The 24,215-nt window shown below is 42.2% G+C and overlaps 1 protein-coding gene across 2 annotated transcripts in view; it reads left to right on the top strand.

The window, feature by feature from the left end:
• Positions 1 to 24,215, top strand: part of adkb (adenosine kinase b) — a 278,559-nt gene that overhangs the window by 63,444 nt on the left and 190,900 nt on the right. For both annotated transcript variants that reach the window (XM_029699060.1, XM_029699061.1), the window contains exon 4: positions 9,499 to 9,577. In XM_029699060.1, coding sequence (XP_029554920.1) covers positions 9,499 to 9,577 — 79 coding nt within the window. The remainder of the gene's footprint in view (positions 1 to 9,498; positions 9,578 to 24,215) is intronic.

Below are 24,215 nucleotides of genomic sequence, written 5' to 3' on the forward strand. Positions count from 1 at the left end.
AGCACTGGAGTAATATGATCAAATTTTTGGGGTTCTAGTCAAGATTCTAGCAGCCGTGTTTAGCACCAACAGAAGTTTATTAAGTGCTTTTCCGGGTAGCTGGAAAGTAGAGCATTGCCGTAGTCTAACCTAGAAATGACAAAAGCATGGATTAATTTTTCTGCATCATTTTTGGACAAAGTTTCTGATTTTTGCAATGTTACGTAGATGGAAAAAAGCTGTCCTTGAAACAGTCTTGATATGTTCGTCAAAAGAGAGATCAGGGTCCAGAGTAACGCCGAGGTCCTTCAGTTTTATTTGAGATGACTGTACAACCATCAAGATTAATTGTCAGATTCAACAGAATATCTCTTTGTTTCTTCTCTATTTTGTCCGAGTTTAAAAGTAGAACATTTGCAGCCTTCCTTATGTCTGAAACACAGGCTTCCAGGGAGGGCAATTTTGGGGCTTCACCGTGTTTCATGGAAATGTACAGCTGTGTGTCATCCACATAGCAGTGAAAGTTAACATTATCTTTCTGAATGTCATCACCAAGAGGTAAAATATATAGTGAAAACAATAGTGGTCCTAAAACGGAACGTTGAGGAACACCAAAATGTACAGTTGATTTGTCAGAGGACAAACCATTCACAGAGACAAACTGATATCTTTCTTGTCCGTGTAGACCAATTTTGGTTTCCAATCTCTCCAAAAGAATGTGGTGATCGATGGTATCAAAAGCAGCACTAAGGTCTAGGAGTACGAGGACAGACGCAGATCCTCGGTCTGACGCCATTAAAAGATAATTTACCACCTTCACAAGTGCAGTCTCAGTGCTATGATGGGGTCTAAAACCAGACTGAAGCGTTTCGTATACATTGTTTGTCTTCAGGAAGGCAGTGAGTTGCTGCGCAACAGCTTTTTCAATTTTTTTGAGAGGAATCGGAGATTCGATACAGGCCAATTATTTAAAAAAAATATATATATTTTCTGGGTCAAGGTTTGGCTTTTTCAAGAGGCTTTTACTGCCACTTTTAGTGAGTTTGGTACACATCAGGTGGATAGAGAGCCATTTATTATGTTCAACATAGGAGGGCCAAGCACAGGAAGCAGCTCTTTCAGTAGTTTAGGGTCCAGTATGCAGCTTGACGGTTTAGAGGCCATGATTATTTTTATCAATGTGTCAAGAGATATAGTACTAAAAAACTTGAGCATCTCCCTTAATCCTAGGTCCTGGCAGAGTTGTGCAGACTCAGGACAACTGACCTTTGGAGGAATATGCAGATTTAAAGAAGAGTCTGTAATTTACTTTCTAATGATCATGATCTTTTCCTCAAAGAAGTTCATGAATTTATCACTGCTGAAGTGAAAGCCATCCTCTCTTGTGGAATGCTGCTTTTTAGTTAGCTTTACAACAGTATCAAAAATACATTTTGGATTGTTCTTATTTTCCTCTAAGTTGTAAAAATAGGATAATCGAGCAGCATGGATGGCTCTTCGATACTGTCTTTCCAAGCTAGTCAGAAGACTTCCAGTTTGGTGTGGCGCCAGTTTCATTCCAATTTTCTGGAAGCTTGCTTCAGAGCTCGGGTATTTTCTGTATACCAGGAAGCTAGTTTCTTATGACAAATATTTTTAGAGGTGCGACTGCATCTTAGGGTATTGTGCAAGGTTAAATTGAGTTCCTCAGTCAGGTGGTTAACTGAGTTTTGTACTCTGACGTCCTTGGGTAGGCGGAGGGAGTCGGGAAGGGCATCTAGGAATCTTTGGGTAGTCTGAGAATTTATAGCACGACTTTTGATGATCCTTGGTTGGGGTCTGAGCAGATTATTTGTTGCAAATGTAATAAAATGGTGGTCCGATAGTCCAGGATTATGAGGAAAAACATTAAGATCCACAACATTTATTCCACGGGACAAAACTAGGTCCAGAGTATGACTGTGGCAGTGAGTAGGTCCGGAGACATGTTGGACAAAACCCACTGAGTCAATGATGGCTCCGAAAGCTCCTGTGGACTTTTCCATGTGAATATTAAAGTCACCGAATATTAGAATATGTGTAATCGGACTTTGTCGATCTGAGGCTCTTTCCCCTGTTGCCTCCATCTTCCAAATCCCACCATCAGCCACCTCAGAGCGCAAATGGTCCTTGTTTGGGAACTCACACACCAAAGCGTGCAACAGGCTGACCAATACAAGGGTTGAAAGTTGGTGGCTATCTGGGCAAATTTGAGGCTTTTGGAGCCTGACAATGAGCAATCCTCAACAAAGTTGGAAAGTGACTGAAGATGAGGTCTCAGAGTCTGATGTTCAATATGTGGACATTGAGGTACAGGGAGAAGACACCAAGGCTTTAGTTTCTAGACTCATTTTACAGATGTATGTTGAATGTTTTTGGGCGATGCGATGGATCATTGGGGATCATTCAATATTCCCTTTTGTTGTTCAGTGAAATCGTCCCATGTGAAGTCAACTCAATTAATTAAAGTTCAGTTCGTAACTACATTTTTTTATTTATATTGGAAGGATTTAATCTTTTGCAATTATGTCAACTTATGATAAGGTCAAAGGTTTATGTTTCTGTCTCCATATGTGGTAAATATATGCAATGCCAAAAACATCTACATTTTAAATGGTATTAATATTAGTTTGCATATATTCCCTTTAATTCCCACGTTAAGTTTCCACCTCTGAATATTTCCCAAAATGTAACCCTACAGTACAAGTAACTATGATAAACCCAAGGGTAATTCTTCAGTTGATTTGCATAGTGATTGATTTGTATAGTGATTGACTGTTTACTCCCCAGTCCCAAAGCATTCTCTCTTAATAGTTTATGAAGTATGGTCTCTTGATAGTCAGGTTATTGCGCCTTGAAATTCATGCACATGTCAAGCTGACACTTTGCAATTGGAATTTAATCTTACTTGGGTTTTAAAAACATAAAAGAATCACAAAATGGCATATCTGCCAAAGACATTTAGAAAAATGTTGATTTATTGTGGGCTGTGTGGGCTGTGGCTTGATTTGAGTACAATTGGACTGTTTAGGTATAATTCAGATTAGGGCTGACCTCATTTAGTCGACTGGTCCATTGTTTGGTCGATAGGCTGTTGGTCGACCGAGATTTCTTTAGTCAAGCAGTCGCAAATATCTTTTTTTAGTCGGTGGTCTAATCCATTGCGGAGGTCACGGGGATGGCACAGTCCATCACTCTTAAGACGTGATACTGAAATTGTATATGGTTATATTATGTAAGAGCAATGGTGCAACACTAGTAAATCAAATATTTTATAACGTGCTTTCTCCCGCGTTGTATACGGTCGTTGTCCGGTTTTGTAACAATTTTCAGTGCGCTGTAGAATTGGCGCCTTTCCCTATGTTGCTATGTGCATAATAAAGTTAACCAGCATATTTGGATTCAGAACAATGCAACGGAGGCAGCAGAAATGAGGGAACAGCCCTTGCCTTAACCTAATTGTCTAAGAAAATTGAGGAGAGGGGAAACCCCAATTTAATTAGGTCTCTAGCCTAGTGGTTAGAGCGTTGTCAGCAGGTAGCCTAGTGGTTAGAGCGTTGGCGGCAGGCAGCCTAGTGGTTAGAGCATTGGGCCAGTAACAAAGGTTGTTGGATCGAATCCCCAGCTGACAAGGTAAAAATCTGTCATTCTGCCCCTGAACAAGGTAGTTAACCCACTGTTCCTAGGCCGTCATTGTAAATAAGAATTTGTTCTTAACTTCTCTAGGGTATGTGGGCGAAGTGGGACGCTACCGTCCAACAGCCAGTGAAATAGCAGAGTGCCAAATTCAAAACAACAACAATCTCATAATTCAAATGTCTCACACATACAAGTATTATACACCATTTTAAAGATAATCTTCTCGTTAATCCAACCACATTGTCCGATTTCAAAAAGGCTTTACGGCGAAAGCATAGCATTAGATTATGTTAGGACAGCACCTAGACAAGAAAAACCACACAGCCATTTTCCAAGCAAGGAGAGACTTCACAAAAAACAGAAATACAGCTAAAAAGAATCACTATCCTTTGATCTTCATCAGATGGCACTCATAGGACTTCATGTTACACAATACATGTATGTTTTGCTCGATAAAGTTCATATTATATCCCAAAAAAACATTTTTTTTTTTTTTACATTGGCGTATAATGTTCAGAAATGTTTTGCCTCCAAAACTACCGGTGAATGAGCACATCAATTTACAGAAATACTCATCATAAACTTTGATACAAGTGTTATGCACAGAATTATAGATAAACTTCTCCTTAATGCAACCGCTGTGTCAGATTTCAAAAAAGCTTTACGGCGAAAGCAAACTTTGCAATAATCTGAGTACAGCGCTTAGACATCAAAACAAGCCATACAGATACACACCATTTTGGATTCAACAGAAGTCACAAATAACATTATAAATATTCACTTACCTTTGATCTTCATTGGAATGCACTCCCAGGATTCCCAGTTCCACAATAAATGTTTGCTTTGTTTCGACAAAGTCCATATTTATGTCGAAATACCTCCTTTTTGTTCGTGCATTCAGTTGAGTAATCCAAATGCACTGTGCTCGCGCAGTAAGTTCAGACAAAGTCTAAAAAGTTATATTACAGTTCATAGAAACATGTCAAACGATGTATAGAATCAATCTTTAGGATGTTTTTATCATAAAGCTTCCATAATATTCCAACCGGACAATTCCTTTGGCTTCAGAAATGAAAAGATCTCATGTCATTTTCTCAGTCATCTGACTCATCTGCTCTTTTTCTCTCCCCATTCACAGTAGAAGCATGAAACAACGTTCTAAAGACTTGACATCTAGTGGAAGCCTTAGGAAGTGCAAAATGACCCCACAGACACTGTGTATTAGATAGGATATCACTTGAAAAACTACAAACCTCAGATTTCCACACTTCCTGGTTGGATTTTTTCTCAGGTTTTTGCCTGCCATATGAGTTCTGTTATACTCACAGACATCATTAAAACAGTTTTAGAAACTTCAGTGTTTTCTATCCAAATCTACTAATAATATACATATCTTAGCTTCTGGGCCTGAGTAGCAGGCAGTTTACTACAGGCACGCTTTTCATCCGGACGTCAAAATTACTGCCCCCTACCCAAGAGGGCTTAACTGAGTTGCCTAGTTAAATAAAGGTGTATATATATATATATTTTTTTTTTTTACTTTTTCTCCATTTCGTGATATCCAATTCGTAGTTAGTCTTGTCCCATCACTGCAACTCCCGTACAGACTCGGGAGAGGCGGATGTCGAGAGCCATGTGTCTTCTGAAACACGACCCTGCCAAGCCACTCTGCTTCTTGAAGTACTGCTCACTTAACCCGGAAGCAAGCCTCACCAATGTGTCGGAGGACGCACCGTACTACTGGCGACCGTGTCAGCGTGTGTCTGGCCTGCCACAAGGAGTCGCTAGAGAACGATGGGACAAGGATAGCCCAAACCCTCCCCTAACCTGGACAACGCTGGGCCAATTGTGTGCAGCCTCATGGGTCTAGCGGTCGCGGCCAGCTGCGACACAGCCCAGGATTGAACTCGGGTCTGTAGTGACATGTCAAGCAATGTGATGCAGTGCCTTAGACCGCTGCATCTGTTGCCTGTTTTTAATCTTTGCTATGATGTGATGAGGCTTTACAATTTTTCCCGTTAGAACAGACTGGTATTACTTTGAATTTATTTCTTTACACTGTTCCAAACAGGCACAAAAATAATATTGTAATCTAACAGTACCTGTTTGTCACACATGCACGCAGCTCTCGCTCCTAATCCCCGTTTTTCCTTGATCTACTTCTTCTTCTTCTTCTTATTATTATTATTATTATTATTATTATTATTATTATTATTGTGACTATCATTATAATAAGTAATGTCGTTATCATTACTAGGCTTTGTATAGTATCCTTGTATAACCACCATCGAGCTGTAGACCTAAGAGTGTGTCTTGTTTAGTCTTAATACCGTAACTTAGGCCTGTATTTCAATATATAGGCTAATGAATCAATCAATCATTCATTCGCTCATGCCATCACACAGCATACGAGAGACATTCATGCTTTGAAATGGAATCGAGCATTTTAGTTTTCCAATAAAATAACAAAGGGAGCTTTGAATAATTAGCCTAAACAATAAATAAACCGCAATTAACGAATGCATGCAACTGTTTTTAGTCTGCTGTAATAAAGGCTTTATATCTTTCTGGTGCTTATTTAGTGTTTACACTTCCAAATGGTCAGAAAAATAATATTGTAGTCTAACAGCAAATGTTTTATCTGGATCTCCAGTAGTTACCACGGCTAAGTCAAATGTCTTCCACAGATCTGACTTCCCCTTTCCCTCCTGGGCAACCAGTTATCATTCGCCCGTTTCGAGAGAATTTTTCACGTCCTCCGCATCGGTTTTGTTGTCACGCGTTACTGTGTCCGGAGTTTGTTATAACCAGTTTATTGATGTGATTAAGATGGGGCCAGACCTATACAGTGGTTCCTCCTTTTAAAAGTTAAGTCATTCTGCGGCACACCTTGCGTGCTGCCGCAGCATTCTGTGGCACGTCATTTAATTCTCTGCCATTTTTTTCTGTTAATACAAGTTATTGCTAGTTTGACCACCAGAGGGCATCTTTGAGAAGAATTTGATTGTATTCTGTATTGGCGCAGACAGGGATTGGTTGAAGAGCATGCATTTAGTTTTACTTGCATTTAAGAGCAAGCAGTTTGAGGCCAAGGAAGGAGTGTTGAAATAAATCTTTGGGTACAGTGTAAGAAAAATGTCAGAGTAATCTGAAATAGGGGGCATAATTCATGTTCAAAGTTACAACATAACATACATAGGCATTTCATCATTAAGACCTTTAGAAAATAATGTCTGGAGGGTGAAAATCCCAAAACATTCTGGCTGATTTTTCTTTTGTGGCTGGCAGTTGGCATGGACCAATTTATCGCGTAAATAAAACATGCCAGTGTTTCTTGACCGCATCTCCCACTTTTCACGAGTTCTAAGTGTATGTAGTTGTGAACATTACAGAGTGTTTTTTAGCTTTAGTCTTTTTTGTAGCAGTTCATCTCGTGTTTTCCCCAATGCTAAATTAAGAGCTTCATCCACACATTGTGGAGAATAGCCTTTTCTTAGAAACCTATTGCGCATCTCTGCTGCTTTTTCTAGATAGTCCTGAAAATGATTTGTTTTAAGTTGGGGAGGAGGGGGAGTTTCACACCTAGCTTGGCTATAATACAATTCTTTAGTAAAGGTTGAATAGTCTATTGTTCAGCTAATAGCCCATCCTGCTATGCTTGTGAAAAACGAATAATACTTTTTCCCCTTTCCACGTTTAAGATTCCAATTGATAGTGTTTTTAGCCACAATCGGCCCCAACCCCAATTAATACATTTGGGCACAGTCGATAGCGTGCTGGACTTCGGGCTAGAGTGTTGAGGGTTCGAAACCTGCTCCCTGCTTGCTATAATGAATGAGTTTGATATACCTGGTATTGGATATGACTGAAAAAAACTTGCTAAATAGCAATTTTTGTAAATTAACTTCATGACAGAAATATATGCACTTTCATTTGTCTCTACATTGACTAACATATTCCTCTGTTGTACATTTATTGCTTGACTTATGACGTTAAAACTACATTTGCTTCCCCGTAATGTTTGTCAGCCACCTTTGCTGAAGTCACCAGGGACGGGTGGCCCGCGTCAAATTTGTCATTGGAACCACTCGATATGATTGGTCATATGAAAACCTTGGAACCCAAATGCATAATGAGTGCTGTAACTCCCCCTTGTGGTGTTCTGGAGCAATGAAGCCGTGACGCTGGGTACCTCTAAGTCCCGCAGTGTAAGCTCGCAACTTTTAAAGGAGGAACCACTGTAGGTCACATGCATGCGATGCTTACATGTTTCACGTAAAGAGCGCAAGGGTTGAGGGAATAGGGAATGTTTCTCATTAACAAATTAGGGATTTCGGTAACAGAACTTTTCATTCAGAAACAAGTAAAAAAAAACAGCGGCTGAACTGTTGCTGCTTCAGCACGGACAAAGCAATAAATATTTGCTGTGGTGCTTTTTCACTGCAGTAGGGAGAAGAGCAAGACAGCGTCACACAGGCACTCGCTGTGTTAAAAAATGAAAGTGTGACCGTAGGGCTCATTCTTGAGTCATTTGTGTCTCAATTATTTGATCAAAGTGTGCTTAAAGCATCAGAATAACACTGTATATGTAGTGGATTTTTTCAAACACATAGGGTGTGTGTCTATATGGGAAATTAAAGTTTAAACATTTCGACCAATCAATTGGTCGAAAAACAGGACAACTCTTGGGTCACCAATATGTTTTTTAGTTGGATAAAAATAACTTTCACTACTCAACATGCTTTAATGAGTAAGTACAAACATATGTTGGGGGGGGGACATTTTTGGCTTTTATCAAGCCGCTAGTTAAGTGACTGGCCCGCTTCTCAACTCTAGTAACATTTGTGGTTCAGTATCTCAAAAAACACAATCCAGCATTTCCTTTTGGTATTTTGTTTTTGCTTCTCAAGTTTATTTTCCTCTTAAGAACTTTCACCTGGGCATCACAATGCGAACAAGTAGAAAAATAATACCTTAAGTTTATTATGTAAGACTTATATTACAATCACTTTATTAGCTATAAAATTCAGAACATGTGAGTATGCCCGATAATTCTGATATGCAAAGTGTTCTGTCATGCAGAGAGTTTGATTACTTAAACAAGTCTCCTTGGTCATTTATAATTCCTCCTAAGACTTAAGTCCCCTTTACACAATCCCTGACTCTATTCCACAGATCTTGTTAAATGCCTATTTACTATGACTTCATTTATTGTTCTTCATAAACACAAAATCCAAAATGTTTTAAGTGATGTTTCTTTCAAGTGTTGACATCAGCCTTATAACAAGGCCCTGTAAACATGATTTTCCCATACTCGCTCTTCCTTCACCCATTGCTTCCAGGGGCCGTATTCATAAAATGTCTTGAGTAGGAGTGCTGATCTAGGATCAGATCCCTTTTGTCCATGTAATCTTATTCATTATGTCCTAAAAGGTAAAACACCTACTTTGAGACTGTTTTTGAAGACAGGACCACATTTGCACCCCCCTAGACCTTCAGAACAAAGTTTCTGAAATATCTTGGCGTACAGAGCACAACTCCTACTTTTTTTTTCATATAAAGTCAGTGTGGACAACCTAAAGATCCATCGTTGGATGGTTCTTACAACTGTCAGCTGTATTTGGCCACTGAATTAGGGTAGAGTCTGAAATGCTACCCTATTCCATATGTACAGTAGTGCACTAAAGTAGTGCACTAAAGTAATGCACTGCATGGTGAATAGGGTGTCTTTTCAGACGCAGGCCTTTTTATTAGCTCTGGCATTGTGCAGTTTCCTGTTTACAAACACTGTAGTTTGTGGGTAACATGTCTACTATGAACAAGCCTATGCTTACTGTGCCTTCCCTAATGTATCTTTTTCAGGTTTGACGAAATTGCAAAGAAGAGCAAAGTTGAATACCATGCAGGTGGCTCCACCCAAAACTCAGTGAAGATTGCCCAGGTTTGTCTTTTCTCTGGGCCTTTTCCTTTCGTGTGTGTGTGTGTGTGTGTGTGGGTGTGGGTGCGCGTGTTACAAATGGCACAATATTCCCTATGTAGTGCACTACTTTTTGACCGGAGTCCTATGGGCCCTAGTCAAAGGTAGTGCACTATATAGGGACAGGGTGCCATTTGGGACGCAGACGGTCTCTCTGTGTTGTGAATTTACAGTAGTGTGCTTGTTGCAACCTTAGATGTGTCAGCCAGGCAGTGCTGGAAATGGAGAGTGTGGGCTGCTGTAACAGTTAGTTGACATTAAAGTTTTAGGCGGTGCAGATATCAGACCTGCGACGAAGAGGAAACGGGGAGGTGGGGGGGATTAATAATATTTTCAATGTGATCTAGTTGACCTAATTTCCTGAGACATATCAAGCATCAATTAGGAAGAATTACATATCGATGCAATTAACATGCCACAACAAATTATATCAAACAAATGCTGATCTCCTCTCTGGCTGTTCCACAGATTCCAGCTTCAAAAAGAAAACTGGGGGATTGGCCCCATAATCTAAAATAGCATTACTGACTGATGGGAAATGTGATTATATTAAGAATTCCATTTTCTATTCTGACTGCAATAAGTCTACATATTTGACATGCGCTGATTAGCTGTTGTTGATAAGCCTTTGGTCTGTTCACAATAAACAAAGAAGGAAATAAAACCACTCAGCTGACAGAGATATTGCTGCTTCCAAAGAGAGAAGATGGGTGAAGGTGCTAATTGACAGAATGATGTGTGTTAGAGCCACCATTTACGTGTGTTTGTTTTATTTTACCTTTATTTATACAGGTTAGTCTCATTGAGATGAAAAATAGATTTTAAGAGAGACCTGGTCCAACCAAGACTGTTTGTGTTTTAGAGAGAGTGAGAGATGTGTTGGGGGGGGGGGGCGGCAAAGCCCCTAAGGCTGACAGCAGCATCTTCATGATGTAGAGACATTAAACATCCTTTTCAAAGAGAGATACCAGGAGAGAGTGGCAGCCAGAGGGAGAAAAAGAGCAAGAGTCGGAGAGAGAAAGCTGTGCACCTCCATCTCAAACTCTCTTAAATGATGAAGATCAGAAACATTTACCTCCCTCTCTAAAGACGTCTGCAGACACGAAGCGAGAGAGACACGAACTGCCAACATTTGTTCATTTTTTTATTTTGGGCTTTATTTGGTTTGCCGCCTCTGTTTTTACCCACTTGAGTGTTTGACTCTATTACAACCTTGAAAATTCAGAGCCAGATATTTTCTTTAACACTGATTATTTCATTTCCTCACTTCGTGTAGCAAGTTGGTTAGAAACCCATACATTCAGTTGGGTCTGGGATTCTGCAGTTAAGACCTAGACTAGACCTTGACAAGTAGCTAGTGTTCATATTTTATTTAAGAAGACGTTGAGGGAACCGCCTCAGGTCGTGCTCAAGCTCCCATGTGAAATCAGATGGAGAATTAGAATTGCACCGTTCACTGCCAACAACCAACGAACACTGAACAAAGCTTTTTTATGTTCTATTTTAATGCCTTTCAGAAAACGTTCACCGCTCATTTAAATTGACTTTATAAACACAGCAAACCCAGAACCTCGGTTTGTTTGAGGTGTTACCCTCGTTTACAGTATTCGATGTCAGGAAGTAGTTTCTCCTAATACTGTATAATATGTAATTAAAAAAATCAATAATGTACACCCCCCCAGCTTTCTACCTAGCAGTCTCAGAAAAAATATTATTTTATACATTTTACCTTGAAGTGTTGTTGGCTACTGCTTTTTCACTCCCTTACTTTCACAGGTGAGACAGTGGTGCTTCTTTAAACTGTTGTAACTTCAAAACCGGGATGTATTTTGGGAGCAGAAACCTTCAAACACGATGATATGCACTGCAGCACTGAATCCACTTCAAAGGGCCTCAGAGAGACTAAATTAGATGCTCGTTCTGTTCCAGGGGTAGGCAGGCAGGTTCACTCAGGATTTCCATCACCACCTCTGGAAGAGGGAGGGACGAGACAGAGGGACTGAGAGGAATGTTCAGAGGATTTGCTAGTGAAATCGCTGCACACACAGGATGCTGGGAACCCTAGGTGTGGGGGCGGCTCAATGACTGGCTGTCAGCTATGGGATGCATCACAAGATGGCACCTTTTTCCCTATATAGTGCGCTACTTTTGACCAAGGCCCATGGGGATCTGGTCAAAAGTAGTGCACCATGTAGGGAATAGGATGTTATTTGGGACTTGGCCCACATCTACTGACAGCCAGTCATTGATCCGCCCCCACACCTAGGGTTCCCAGCATGTTGTGTGCAGCGACCGAAGCTGCTTCTCTCCTTCCCACACAGAAGCACCTGGTTAATTTGATGCTCTGAGTTAATTCAGGGTTTCCCAAACTCGGTCCTTGGGACCCCAAGGGGTGCACGTTTTGGTTTTTGTCCTAGCGCTACATAGCTGACTTAAATAATCAACTAATCATCAAGCTTTGATAATTTGAATCAGCTGTGTAGTGCTAGGGCAAAAACCTAAACGTGCACCCCTTGGGGTCCTGAGGCTTGAGTTTGGGAAAACCTGAGTTAATTATTTCTGTGTCATCAGCATTTACAATTCTGTCAAGGAACAACCTCAGCCTGGAAGAGAACAGAGAACGAACAGACAATTTTAGGCTTAGGTAAAACCATAGTTGATCAAAGGGGGAAGCTACGCTAGCCTAGGATGGATCTGTGTTAGTTTTGTCCTCTTCCTGTAACTGCCCACTCTCACTTCAAAGGCTGTTAGCTGGACTGCGTGTTAGTAGGTCATCAGTTTAGGGATGCAAACTTGTCACTTTTAAGAAATATCCGGGGGGGAGCAGGGGATACTATGAAAGTGGGGCGCAAACAGATGTTCTCCCTGTTTGATCACTGCCTTTTCATCATTAACTCCATTCAACAAACTTTGTTTGACTGAAAAATTGGAATGCAACTTGAGGTAAGCAACCTGTGTTAGAATTTTTTGCTGATGAGAAGCAAAATTTGTGCAAATTAATACACGTTTTTTTTATTGTTAGCTAGCTACATTATCATCTAAGTCAGCAAGCTAACATTACCACCCACTTGCCTCAGCTAACTTCGTGTGGCCTCAGCTTACTTCACCTGTCTGTGTAATAACGTATGGAACACTTTTATTCAAAAAACTTTTATTCAAACAACTTTATAAACTTGGTTGCTTTATTATTAAAACTAGCATGGTAGAACAGGCAGGCAGCGGTGTATATTGGGGGTGTGACGTCCCAATACTCTTAACAATGATACCAATGATACCAATTGTGTAACGACCTTAGGCAAACCCACATTACCACACTGTGTGGCTATTCTCTAGTTATGTAGAACATTAGAAAATATTATTATTATACTGTGTTATTGGCATAAGTGTAATTTATTTATCGTTTAATGTACAGAATGAGAGAATTTGAGGAGAGGAATGCCCTGACGGTGTCTAAGCTTGAGTCAGAGTTGAGGTGTAATTGAATGCAAAGACGGATGTCAAGGGAGTGCAGAAAATCTTCCCACTGTAAAAAAAATAAAAAGTAGACGAGGCAGATCGTGCAATTTGCATCCTCTGCTGTAAGGATATCAACTATGGAAGCAAGAGCTCCCAAGCCCTTTTGACACACTGCCAAAAAGAAAGTGCACACTATTTTGACAACACTGTGTGATGCCAGGGACACCGATGCCAATAACACAAGGCCCTGAAAAGATGAGAGAAGGGGTGCATGTGCCAGTCCCTGCGTGTGAAAGAGTTGCAAATGCTGAGGTGGGTGCATTTAAGCCAATACAGGCTAGCCAATACAGGCTAATATGATATCAGCGCACCAACTCTTTGGTAGGCATTGCTACCTTCAGGAGTCTCTTTATATACAGATGTTCCAGAAAGACTGTCAAGTTGACAAGGGACTCTAAGAACATCCGCACTGCAGCAACAAAGGACAAAGGTCAGAGACAGGAGAACCTGATGAAGAAGAGGCAGGAGTATGGTTGCCAGCCAACATCCAGTGCCCAGAAGACCATGGAGACGGCAGAGCGACAATGCAGAGACAAAAAAAGATAAATCATATACAAATAATAACACAAGGGATAAATCACAATGAGTAATGATAACTTGTCTACATACACAGGATACCAGTACCGAGTTGATGGGTAGGGGTCAATTAAAATTGTATTTGTTACATGCGCTGAATATGATTACCGTGAAATTCTTACTTACAAGCCCTTAACCAACAGTGCAGTTCAAGAAATATATACAGGGGGTACCGGTACTGAGTTGGTATGCAGTGTACAGGTTAGTTGAGGTAATTTGTACAGGTAAGGGTAAAGTGAATATGCATAGATAATAAACAGTGAGTAGTAGCAGTCTAAAAACAATGGGGGGGGGGGGTCAATGTAAATAGTCCGGGTGGCCATTTGATTAATTGTTCAGCAGACTTGGGGGTAGAAGCTGTTAAGGAGCCTTTTGGACCTAGACTTGGCACTCCGATATCGCATGACGTGAGGTAGCAGAGAGAACAGTCGGTGACTGGGGTCTTTGAAAAAAGAAATTGGCCTTCCTCTGACACCGCCTGGTATATAGGTCCTGGATGGCAGGAAGCTTGGCCCCTGTGATGTATTGGGCCATACGCACTACCCTCCATAGCGCCGTTGCCATACCAGGCGGTGATGCAACCAGTCAGGATGCTCTCAGTGGTGTAGCTGTAGAACTTTTTGAGGATCTGAGGGCCCATGCCAAATATATTCAGTCTCCTGAGGGGGAAGAGGCGTTGTCGTGCCCTCTTCACGACTGTCTTGGTGTGTGTGGACCATGATGATTCCTTAGTGATGTGGCCCGAGGAACTTGAAGCTCTTGACCCGCTCCACTACAGCCCTGTCGATGTGGGCATGTTTGGCCCTCTGTTTTCTGGAGTCACAATCAGCTCCTTTGTCTTGCAGACATTGAGGGAGTGGTTGTTGTTCTGGCATCATACTACCAGGTCACTGACCACCTCCCTATAGGCTGTCTCGTCGCTGGTAATCAGGCCTACCACTGTTGTCGTCAGCAAACTTAATGATGGTGTTGGAGTCATGAACGGCCATGCGGTCATGGGTGAACAGAGAGTACAGGAGGGGACTAAGCACGCACCCCTGAGGGGCCCCTGTGTTGAGGTTCAGTGTGGCTGATGTGTTGTTGCCTACCCTCACCACCTGGGGGCAGCCTGTCAGGAAGTCCAGGATCCAGTTGCAGAGGGAGGTGTTTAGTCCCAGGGTCCTGAGCTTAGTGATGAGTTTGTAGGGGACTATGGTGTTGAACACTGAGTCAATAAACAAAGAGAATGAAGTCTTAGTCCAGTCAAAAAGGAAGAAGGATAACATGTAGGCAAGTGTAGGCGAGATATGTGAGTGATAACCTCTTATGTTTATTATATTGATTATGTCTGGTCCACTGTCACTGTTCCTGTTCCACTGGTGGGGGGGGGGACTTTGCCTAGGAGAAGGTGGCTGCTAATGAGTGAGTGTAGGCTAGATATGCGAGTGAACCTGTTACTGTTTATTATTTTGAACATCAAAATAAAATATTTTTCTTAAAAAGAATGGGGGTTATGAGGTTTGTTAGGCTGACAGGTCACATTATACTAAGAGGAGACTGAGTTGTGCTCAATGTTGGCTGAAAATAATATTCAAATTAAGTTTTTTAGCAGATAGGTAGGTCTAGACCTTCACCGTGCAGTGCTTCATTAAACCCACTAGAAAATGTATGTTCTGAACAAGAAAATAATTCTAACTCTGTTTGGCGAGACTGATATTATCACCTCATGATAAACCTTCAACCTAGAACAAAGAACTCAACCCCCCCTACCTCAGGACACTATTTTCTGTCTATTGTGGTTTGGAAAGTTAGGAGTATTGAGATTAGTTCAAATATGTATTCTCTGAAATTATGAAAATTGTATGTAACATTTTTTGTCACCTTTTTGGACTCTCACCAGTTTGTGTCTCTGTCAATTGATGCTAAGTCAGTCAGTTCCCTAGGAGTGTTTTTCTCTGAACCTCTCTTGTGATCCATTCAGCCACAGCATATCCAGCTTTATACAACGGGTGGTTCTAATCCTGAATGCTGATTGGTTAAAACCGCATTCCAGCCGGTGTCTATTCCACAAGTTACCACCGGCTAAATCTATAATGTTAAAACGCCTATTTACTCTGTTGCATCTGACTGCTCAATCCACTGTCTCATCAGTCCAGCCAGGTAATGTATAAACTTGATCTCCAAAAAAAGCATCAAGACATTATCTTTCACACGGTGTGACACCCTGCACACCCCAGTCCCATGGCAGATGTCGGTCTCAACACATTAGTAATTTCCCTATCTGTGTTCCTGTTACTCTCACATCAGCTTTAGTTGTCAGAAAGCCGCTGAAAGTTGTGAGCTTGTATGCAGAGCTCTTTGGTTGTGATTCCCTAGAAACAGGGATGTGTGTGTCTTTTCCTGGGCTTTAACAACATGCCCTGAAGGGGTATCTTGTATCAAGGATCACCTAGTGGAGCGCTCTGTATACCCACTGTAAGGTGACACAGCTCTCTCTCGATTCTCTCGCTCTTCTCTCTCTTTCTCGTTCTTCTCTCTTGCTCTTCTCGCTCGCGCTCTCGCCCTCTCAGCCTCTCCCGATCTTCTTGCCCTCTCTCTCTCTCTTTGCCCTCTCCTCTTTGCCCTCTCTTGCCCTCTCTCGCTCTCTTGCCCTCTCTCTCTCTTTGCCCTCTCTCCATCTTCTCTTTTGTCTCACATGCAGCGCCCATACAGTACAGTGAGGAGAGGGAAACAATCCTATTTCTCAGTCATCATACCGTCTAGGGAAAATGGTGGCCCTATTCTTTAGCATGTGAGCATGCAGTGAGTGTGTGTGTATGCCTTACGTGTGCGTGCAGAGTGTTTATCACCGGTGACAGCGTTGGGGGGGGGGGGGGGGGGGGGGCGCGTGTGACTGGAGGGCTAGTATCAGGAAGCACAGTCAATTCATTTACAACCAACATCAAAGTCCACCTACAGCTCCTTAGGGTCTGGAGATTGAAGTTGTCTGTGAGAGAAGCCAGTCTCCGCCTGCATCCCAAATGGTACCCTATTTCCTATATAGTGCACTACTTTTGACCATTGCCCATAGGGATCTGGTCAAAAGTAATGCACGATAAAGGGAATAAGGTGCCATTTGGGACGCACACCCTGTCTCGTTCTAGTAGATAGTTCTGCCTGCTACCTGGGAGCTAGATTGTATTACAAAATGCAAATGGAATGTTTCTTGTAAACTGTGTGTTTTTTCATTATGATCCTCATACATCAGCTGTATTGAATACATCAACTGTATTGAATTGAACTGTTATTTTTGTTATTTTTCATAACTATAGGGGGGTCCTCTGAATTTTTCATTGGCCTATAGGATAGATGAGGATTTTTAAATATTTCGCCAACTCTTGTAAATGACTGCAAACATACTCTTAATCATAGTTTCTCTGACTTTTTTGTGTGATTCTATGTGATGTTTGTTTAATTGATTATGCAATTCAATCTAATGTTTTGAGTATCGCTTTAAAAACGTTGTGATAAATGTTCCCTGTCTTTGTTATGGTTCTGATGCCTGTTTAACATTTCCTCACATTTTGTCAATCGTGGAGAAAGGAGTTTTGTCCCAAATGGCACTTTATTCCTTTCACAGTGCACTACTTTTGACCAGGAGCCATAGGGCTCTGGTCATACGTTTGCACTAGGTAGGGAATAGGATGCCATTTGAGACACTTCCCAGGGTGTGTGTAAAGGGGCCCAGGCTAGGCTTGGATAGGACTGAGGAGTTTGGGCAGAGTTCTTAATTGGAACCTCATGTGCCTAACAGTACACTGTTGAAAAGTTTCTTTATAAAAAAAAACAACAGACTCAGAAAGACCCTCACCAGCTCATATTTTGTAGGGATACTTCAACTGGGTTTGATTTCTTATTGTATGCACTTATTCCTGAGGGTGAAAATATTCCATGACCTCATGTTTGGCTTTACAGCTTGTTCTGTTAAATAAAGAACGAGCAAGAGAAAAGGCACCTTGCCTCCTCCCATTTTGTATGGACTGAATCAAGAATTGCCCCAGGTCTGTTAGCACTTAATGAGAGCAGGGAGGATCATGGTGAAAGGGGAGAGGGTTTTGTGTTACAGGCTATGTACATTCTGGATATTTGGGGAGAGGATGTACTAACATGAAAAATCAAATCCATTTCATATTTTACTGTACTGTTTATGGCGTACATCCGATCCTTAATCACACTCCTTTACGACGCAAGTTTAAGCAAATGTTCTCATACTGCCTCTGGGGAGATCCGAGGGGCATTAGTTTGAGCCCTTCAAAAACAAATTGTTCTTTACTTTAACTGAAGAGCTTTGATTTCTTGATCACTCTCGCTTTCTCTCTCTCTTTCTCTCTTTCTCTCTCTCTTTCTCTCTCTCATATATGTGTGTGTCCCAGTGCAGCTGTACTTAAATGAGAATACTAATGCCTGATTAAAACCAGACCCCTGGTGAGCCTTTGGAGTTTCTCTCACCCATCGCGGAACAGAGCTCAAGTACACCTTTGTTGTTAAAGCAAAGCCTCTTGTTTGTTTAAACCCAGGTTGAAGTGTGTGTGATTTTAAGACAGGTTAATTGCACCACCACCAGTAGTGCTATGATCCCACCGCTAGCCCTCATTCATACCCCATTCCCCTGCTATGGAGGGGTCACAGCCCATTAAGGCTTAGCCCTCATTCATACCCCATTCCCCTGCCATGGAGGGGTCACAGCCCATTAAGGCTTAGCCCTCATTCATACCCCATTCCCCTGCTATGGAGGGGTCACAGCCCATTAAGGCTTAGCCCTCATTCATACCCCATTCCCCTGCCATGGAGGGGTCACAGCCCATTAAGGCTTAGCCCTCATTCATACCCCATTCCCCTGCCATGGAGGGGTCACAGCCCATTAAGGCTTAGCCCTCATTCATACCCCATTCCCCTGCCATGGAGGGGTCACAGCCCATTAAGGCTTAGCCCTCATTCATACCCCATTCCCCTGCCATGGAGGGGTCACAGCCCATTAAGGCTTAGCCCTCATTCATACCCCATTCCCCTGCCATGGAGGGGTCACAGCCCATTAAGGCTTAGCCCTCATTCATACCCCATTCCCCTGCCATGGAGGGGTCACAGCCCATTAAGGCTTAGCCCTCATTCATACCCCATTCCCCTGCCATGGAGGGGTCACAGCCCATTAAGGCTTAGCCCTCATTCATACCCCATTCCCCTGCCATGGAGGGGTCACAGCCCATTAAGGCTTAGCCCTCATTCATACCCCATTCCCTTGCTATGGAGGGGTCACAGCCCATTAATCTGTGATGTGAGAGAAGAGGGAGAACACCAAATGGATTCTGTAGTCCTCTTTTCCCTCATAACACCACTCCTCTGCATTCCAGGTGTTCCATCGTCGTGTCGTTAGAATAGACGGCGAGGCACTTGTTGGAGGGCCTCGCTCCCTCGATTGTTTTCTTCCCTCAGAAGTGGCGGCGGGCGGAAGAAACGAAACGCGCCGCCTCATTTGCTTTGATGAGCGATGTGTTCATGCGTGGGCTCCAGTGTCACCCGTCATGAAGCAGCTGTGATGTCGCAGCTCGTGTCTGCCTGGAACATTACTGCCATTTACCCAATGATGAAGTGAAGAGACCTCTGTGGATTCCACATCTTCCCATCCGCCCCATTTGAGCAAGTGATTCACCACCATATCTCCCATCCCTCCCATCACCACTACTGGGACTGTATGTTACTGTGCGTTTTAATCGTTAGGCTTTATGATCAAGAGGATAACTGGTAACTGGGTGATTTTTATTCAAGTTCTTATTTCAGAAGGATTTGTTAACAGCTGATGGCTTAATACTTAGCCTACACCGTTGTTCTTCATTCTAAAATAACCCCCAAATAATTTAAGAAAATGTTTCTATTCCATTTCTACACATATTTACTGCAATTTTCATCTGTATTTGCTCTAGCTGGGTTAGAGAAACATCAGCTTGTTGTATAGGTGACGTATTACCATTTGCTGTTGAGGTTAATTTGCCGTCAAATTTGCAGAGTTAATTTCAGCAGCCGGCAGGAAGACGGAGGGGAGTAACTCATAAGTATGCATTGGAAAAGAGTGTTGATTAACATTGAATGCTCGGGAGACCGACACACTCGATATGTATCATCTGGCCTCAGAGCCTGCCTGGCGCTGCTGTGGAATTGAATGTGATGTCTTGCGTAACGAGTCCTTGATTCCTTGGTTGTAGAGGATCTGGAATAGAAGGCTTGTATACCCATTGGCCTACTGGCTTTGTTCTGGCTGTTGTACTGTTTGTCGGGACTCTGGGCTAACTCTGACAGAAATATGAAAAGACTTGCGAAACGGAAGGCGGTGCGCATATCTGTCAGCATTCTCATGTCAAATTACCCAGTGATGTTTCTCACAGGGCACTTGGTATGCCTGCCACATTGCTTTATGCTGTAGCTAAGGGCTGTGTCTTGTAAGTTTTGGCGCTCCGGCAATAAAAATTGAAACTGCTCATATGGCTTTGGGATGGGATCAGAACCTGTTATACTATAAACAATGTCTCGTTACTCCCACTATTGGCTCGATTTATCTGTTGACATAGGGTCAATTGACACAAAGATGAATGCAAAAATGATAATGCATTTTACACAAACCAACCATTAGGCTGCATTAACATGTGACTATTTTTATGTGTCTCTGCCTCTCTTCTTGTGTTTCCTCGGGAGAAGGGCTCGGCTGTGGTGCTAGTATTTATCTGGCACATTCTCAGCATGCTCCTGCTCTTGTGGTTGAAGTGTTGCATAGCAACTAAAGGAAAAACAGCTTTAAATATTTGGGTTAAAAAGATTGGAAGAAAATACAGAGGCTACAATTACAGTTAATTTCTACCAAGGTCAGGAGTTTAATGAGCTCTGTGGAACTTCCTATTGTGCCACTCTATAAAACTATAATGAATCATGAAGGAATAGGCTATGTAATTTCTGATTTGTATTACTGTATAATTACTAACGACTGCATTTGAAAGGGTATTTTTATTGCCAAAATAATAATTAGGGTAGACTGATTCAGTTATTTATCATTAGACTAATAGCCATAGTTATTTTGATCAACAGACGAGTGTGGTTATTATTAGTAGCTTCAGTAATAGGTCTAAATCAGCCACCTGTATTGGAGAGGCCTAGCTATCTACTGTTGGTCGGTCTAAATCAGCCACCTGTATTGGAGAGGCCTAGCTTTCTACTGTTGGTCGGTCTAAATCAGCCACCTGTATTGGAGAGGCCTAGCTATCTACTGTTGGTCGGTCTAAATCAGCCACCTGTATTGGAGAGGCCTAGCTATCTACTGTTGGTCGGTCTAAATCAGCCACCTGTATTGGAGAGGCCTAGCTATCTACTGTTGGTCGGCCTAAATCAACCACCTGTATTGGAGAGGCCTAGCTATCTACTGTTGGTCGGCCTAAATCAGCCACCTGTATTGGAGAGGCCTAGCTATCTACTGTTGGTCGGCCTAAATCAGCCACCTGTATTGGAGAGGCCTAGCTACCTACGGTTGGTTTTGGAAGTGTAGTTTCTAGTTTGCTAACACACAGAGTATCTGTGACTAGATGGAAAAATGTGTAGGTGAATACAATTTTGAAGTGATGCGCCCTGAGGAAAGCGGAGGGGGGGATGAGAAAGAGAGAGGGATGTGCGGGAGGGAGAGGCAGGTAGGCTGGATGACTCACAGCAGGTGACAGACACACTAATAGTAATGGCTCTTATCAGTGGCGTGCTCACCCTCTTTTCACTCGGCTCTGACAACCTCCTACTCCACCCCCTCCACCAGGCAGGGAGGTGTGTTAGCTGGCTGCTGGTTGCTGGGAGGGAGGGAGGGATGGAAGAAGGGAGGGAGGGAGAGCTAGAGAAGCACCGCTCAGATGGAAAGAGCCTGCCAAACAACAGTCCCCTCACATATAAATTGCATCATTAACATCGCCTAGATTATTCCAAGCGCTCCCACTGGGTTTATATGGCTGCACTGTCTCCGCTCACTGACTGAAGATGTTTAGACATCTCTGGGAGAGAGTTGTGCTGCTTAGATGTATTGTGAAATCCAAGCTGGCTGTATGGCCTCTTAAGGTTTTAACACCTCCAAAGACCAACATTGTCTTGACTTTTTATTCAGAAATACAGTTGAAGTCGGAAGTTTACATACGCTTAGGTTGGAGTCATGAAAACAAATTTTTCAACAACTCTACAAATTACTTGTAAACAAAATATTGTGTTGGCAAGTCGGGTTAGGACATCTATTTTGTGCATGACACAATACATTTTTCCAACAATTGTTTACAGACAGATTATTTCACTTATAATTCACAATTCCAGTGGGTCAGAAGTTTACATACACTAAGTTGACTGTGCCTTTAAACAGCTTGGAAAATTCCAGAAAATGATATGTCTTTAGAAGCTTCTGATAGGCTAATTGACATAATTTGAGTCAAATGGATGTGTACCTGTGGATGTATTTCAAGGCCTACCTTCAAACTCAGTACCTCTTAGCTTGACATCACGGAAAATCAAAAGAAATCAGCCAAGACCTCAACAACAAAAAAAGACCTCCACAAGTCTGGTTCATCCTTGGGAGCAATTTCCAAACACCATGGGACCACGCAGCCGTCATACCGCTCAGGAAGGAGACACGTTCTGTTTCCTAGAGATGAACGTACTTGGGTGCGAAAAGTGCAAATCAATCCCAGAACAACAGCAAAGGACCTTGTGAAGATGCTGGAGGAAAAATGTATCTATATCCACAGTAAAACTAGTCCTATATTGACATAACCTGAAAGGCCACTTAGCAAGAAAAGAAGCCACTGCTCCAAAACCATCATAAAAAAGCCAGACTACAGTTTGCAACTGCACATGGGGACAAAGATTGTACTTTTTGGAGAAATGTCCACTGGTCTGATGAAACAAAACTAGAACTGTTTGGCCATAATGACCATCGTTATGTTTGGAGGAAAAAGGGGGGGGCTTGCAAGCCGAAGAACACCATCCCAACCGTGAAGCACGGGGGTGGCAGCATCATGTTGTGGGGGTGCTTTGCTGCAGGAGGGACTGGTGCACTTCACAAAATAGATGGTATCATGAGGAAGGGAAATTATATGGATATATTGAAGCATCATCTCAAGACATCAGTCAGGAAGTTAAAGCTTAGTCGCAAATGGGTCTTCCAAATGGACAATGACCCCAAGCATACTTCCAAAGTTGTGGAAAAATGGCTTAAAGACAACAAAGTCAAAGCCCTGACCTCAATCCTATAGAAGATTTGTGGGCAGAACTGAAAAAGTGTGTGCAAGCATGGACCCTACACACCTGACTCAGTTACACCAGCTCTGTTAGGAGAAATGGGCCAAAATTCACCAAATTTATTGTGGGAAGCTTGTGGAAGGCTACCAGAAATGTTTGACCCAAGTTAAACAATTTAAAGGCAATGCTACCAAGTACTAATTGAGTGTATGTAAACTTCTGACCCACTGGGAATGTGATGAAAGAAATAAAAGCTGAAATAAATAATTATCTCCTCCTATTATTCTGACATTTCACATTCTTAAAATAAAGTGGTGATCTTAACTGACCTATGACAGGGACAATTTTTACTAGGATTAAATGTCAGGAATTGTGAAAAACTGAGTTTAAATGTATTTGCCTAAGGTATATGTACATTTCCAACTTCAGCTGTACTTATTTCTCCCAACATCACTGACATCCATAGAAGCGTTTAATGCAGAGTAGTGAGTGACAGGCATCGAGAGTAGTAGTATAGAACCCAAACAACCTAGTTAATTTCCCCTCATGTACGGTAGAGTCTGACCGATGGCCTATGATCCATTGTACCTCAGAGGGAGGTCTTTTTAAACCTAATGGATATCTATCGTAGTCCTCTGCTCTACTCCTCAGTACTCGTCAGTCCTCAGATCAGCTGACAATTAACAGCGTAATTACTGTCTGGGGCCAAGGTTAATCTTGGAGTTAAAGGTTGGCGCAGCAAACATATTTTATATGCAGATCCTCTTACTCTATTATCCCTCCTCTGTACAAGGTTTTACCTCCGAGGAGAAGAATACATTATACAAAGCTCCCTGGCAATTATTTTTCAATGATTACCCTCCATGCTATATCCATACGCCATTTGATTTATCGGAAATCACCATAGTTCATTTTCAGTCCAACAGCTAGGCCTGGGCCCCGGCTCCAGCTGCCTACCATGCAAGTTTCACCTGAACAAATGGCTCCTTTAAACAAAAAGTGCCAGCCTTTTACTTTTTACCAGCAGTTTGAGAAAAGCAAGGGAGGGGGGAGAGAGGTAGAGCACAACCTCCCTGAGTAATAACAGACAGGCCGACAAGGGTAAAAGGAGGGGTGGGGTCAAAGTGGGTGGCGGTGAGGAGGGGTGGGGGCGGTAGACGCTTAATAGTGTTGAATAAAGCAACATTTATTTTTGTGCTCTGGCCTGTAACGGCACCAGCAGGAAATAGCTCCGTCTCTTGATCGGGAG

Source organism: Salmo trutta, chromosome 18, assembly GCF_901001165.1.
Source record: "Salmo trutta chromosome 18, fSalTru1.1, whole genome shotgun sequence".
NCBI lineage: Eukaryota > Metazoa > Chordata > Actinopteri > Salmoniformes > Salmonidae > Salmo > Salmo trutta.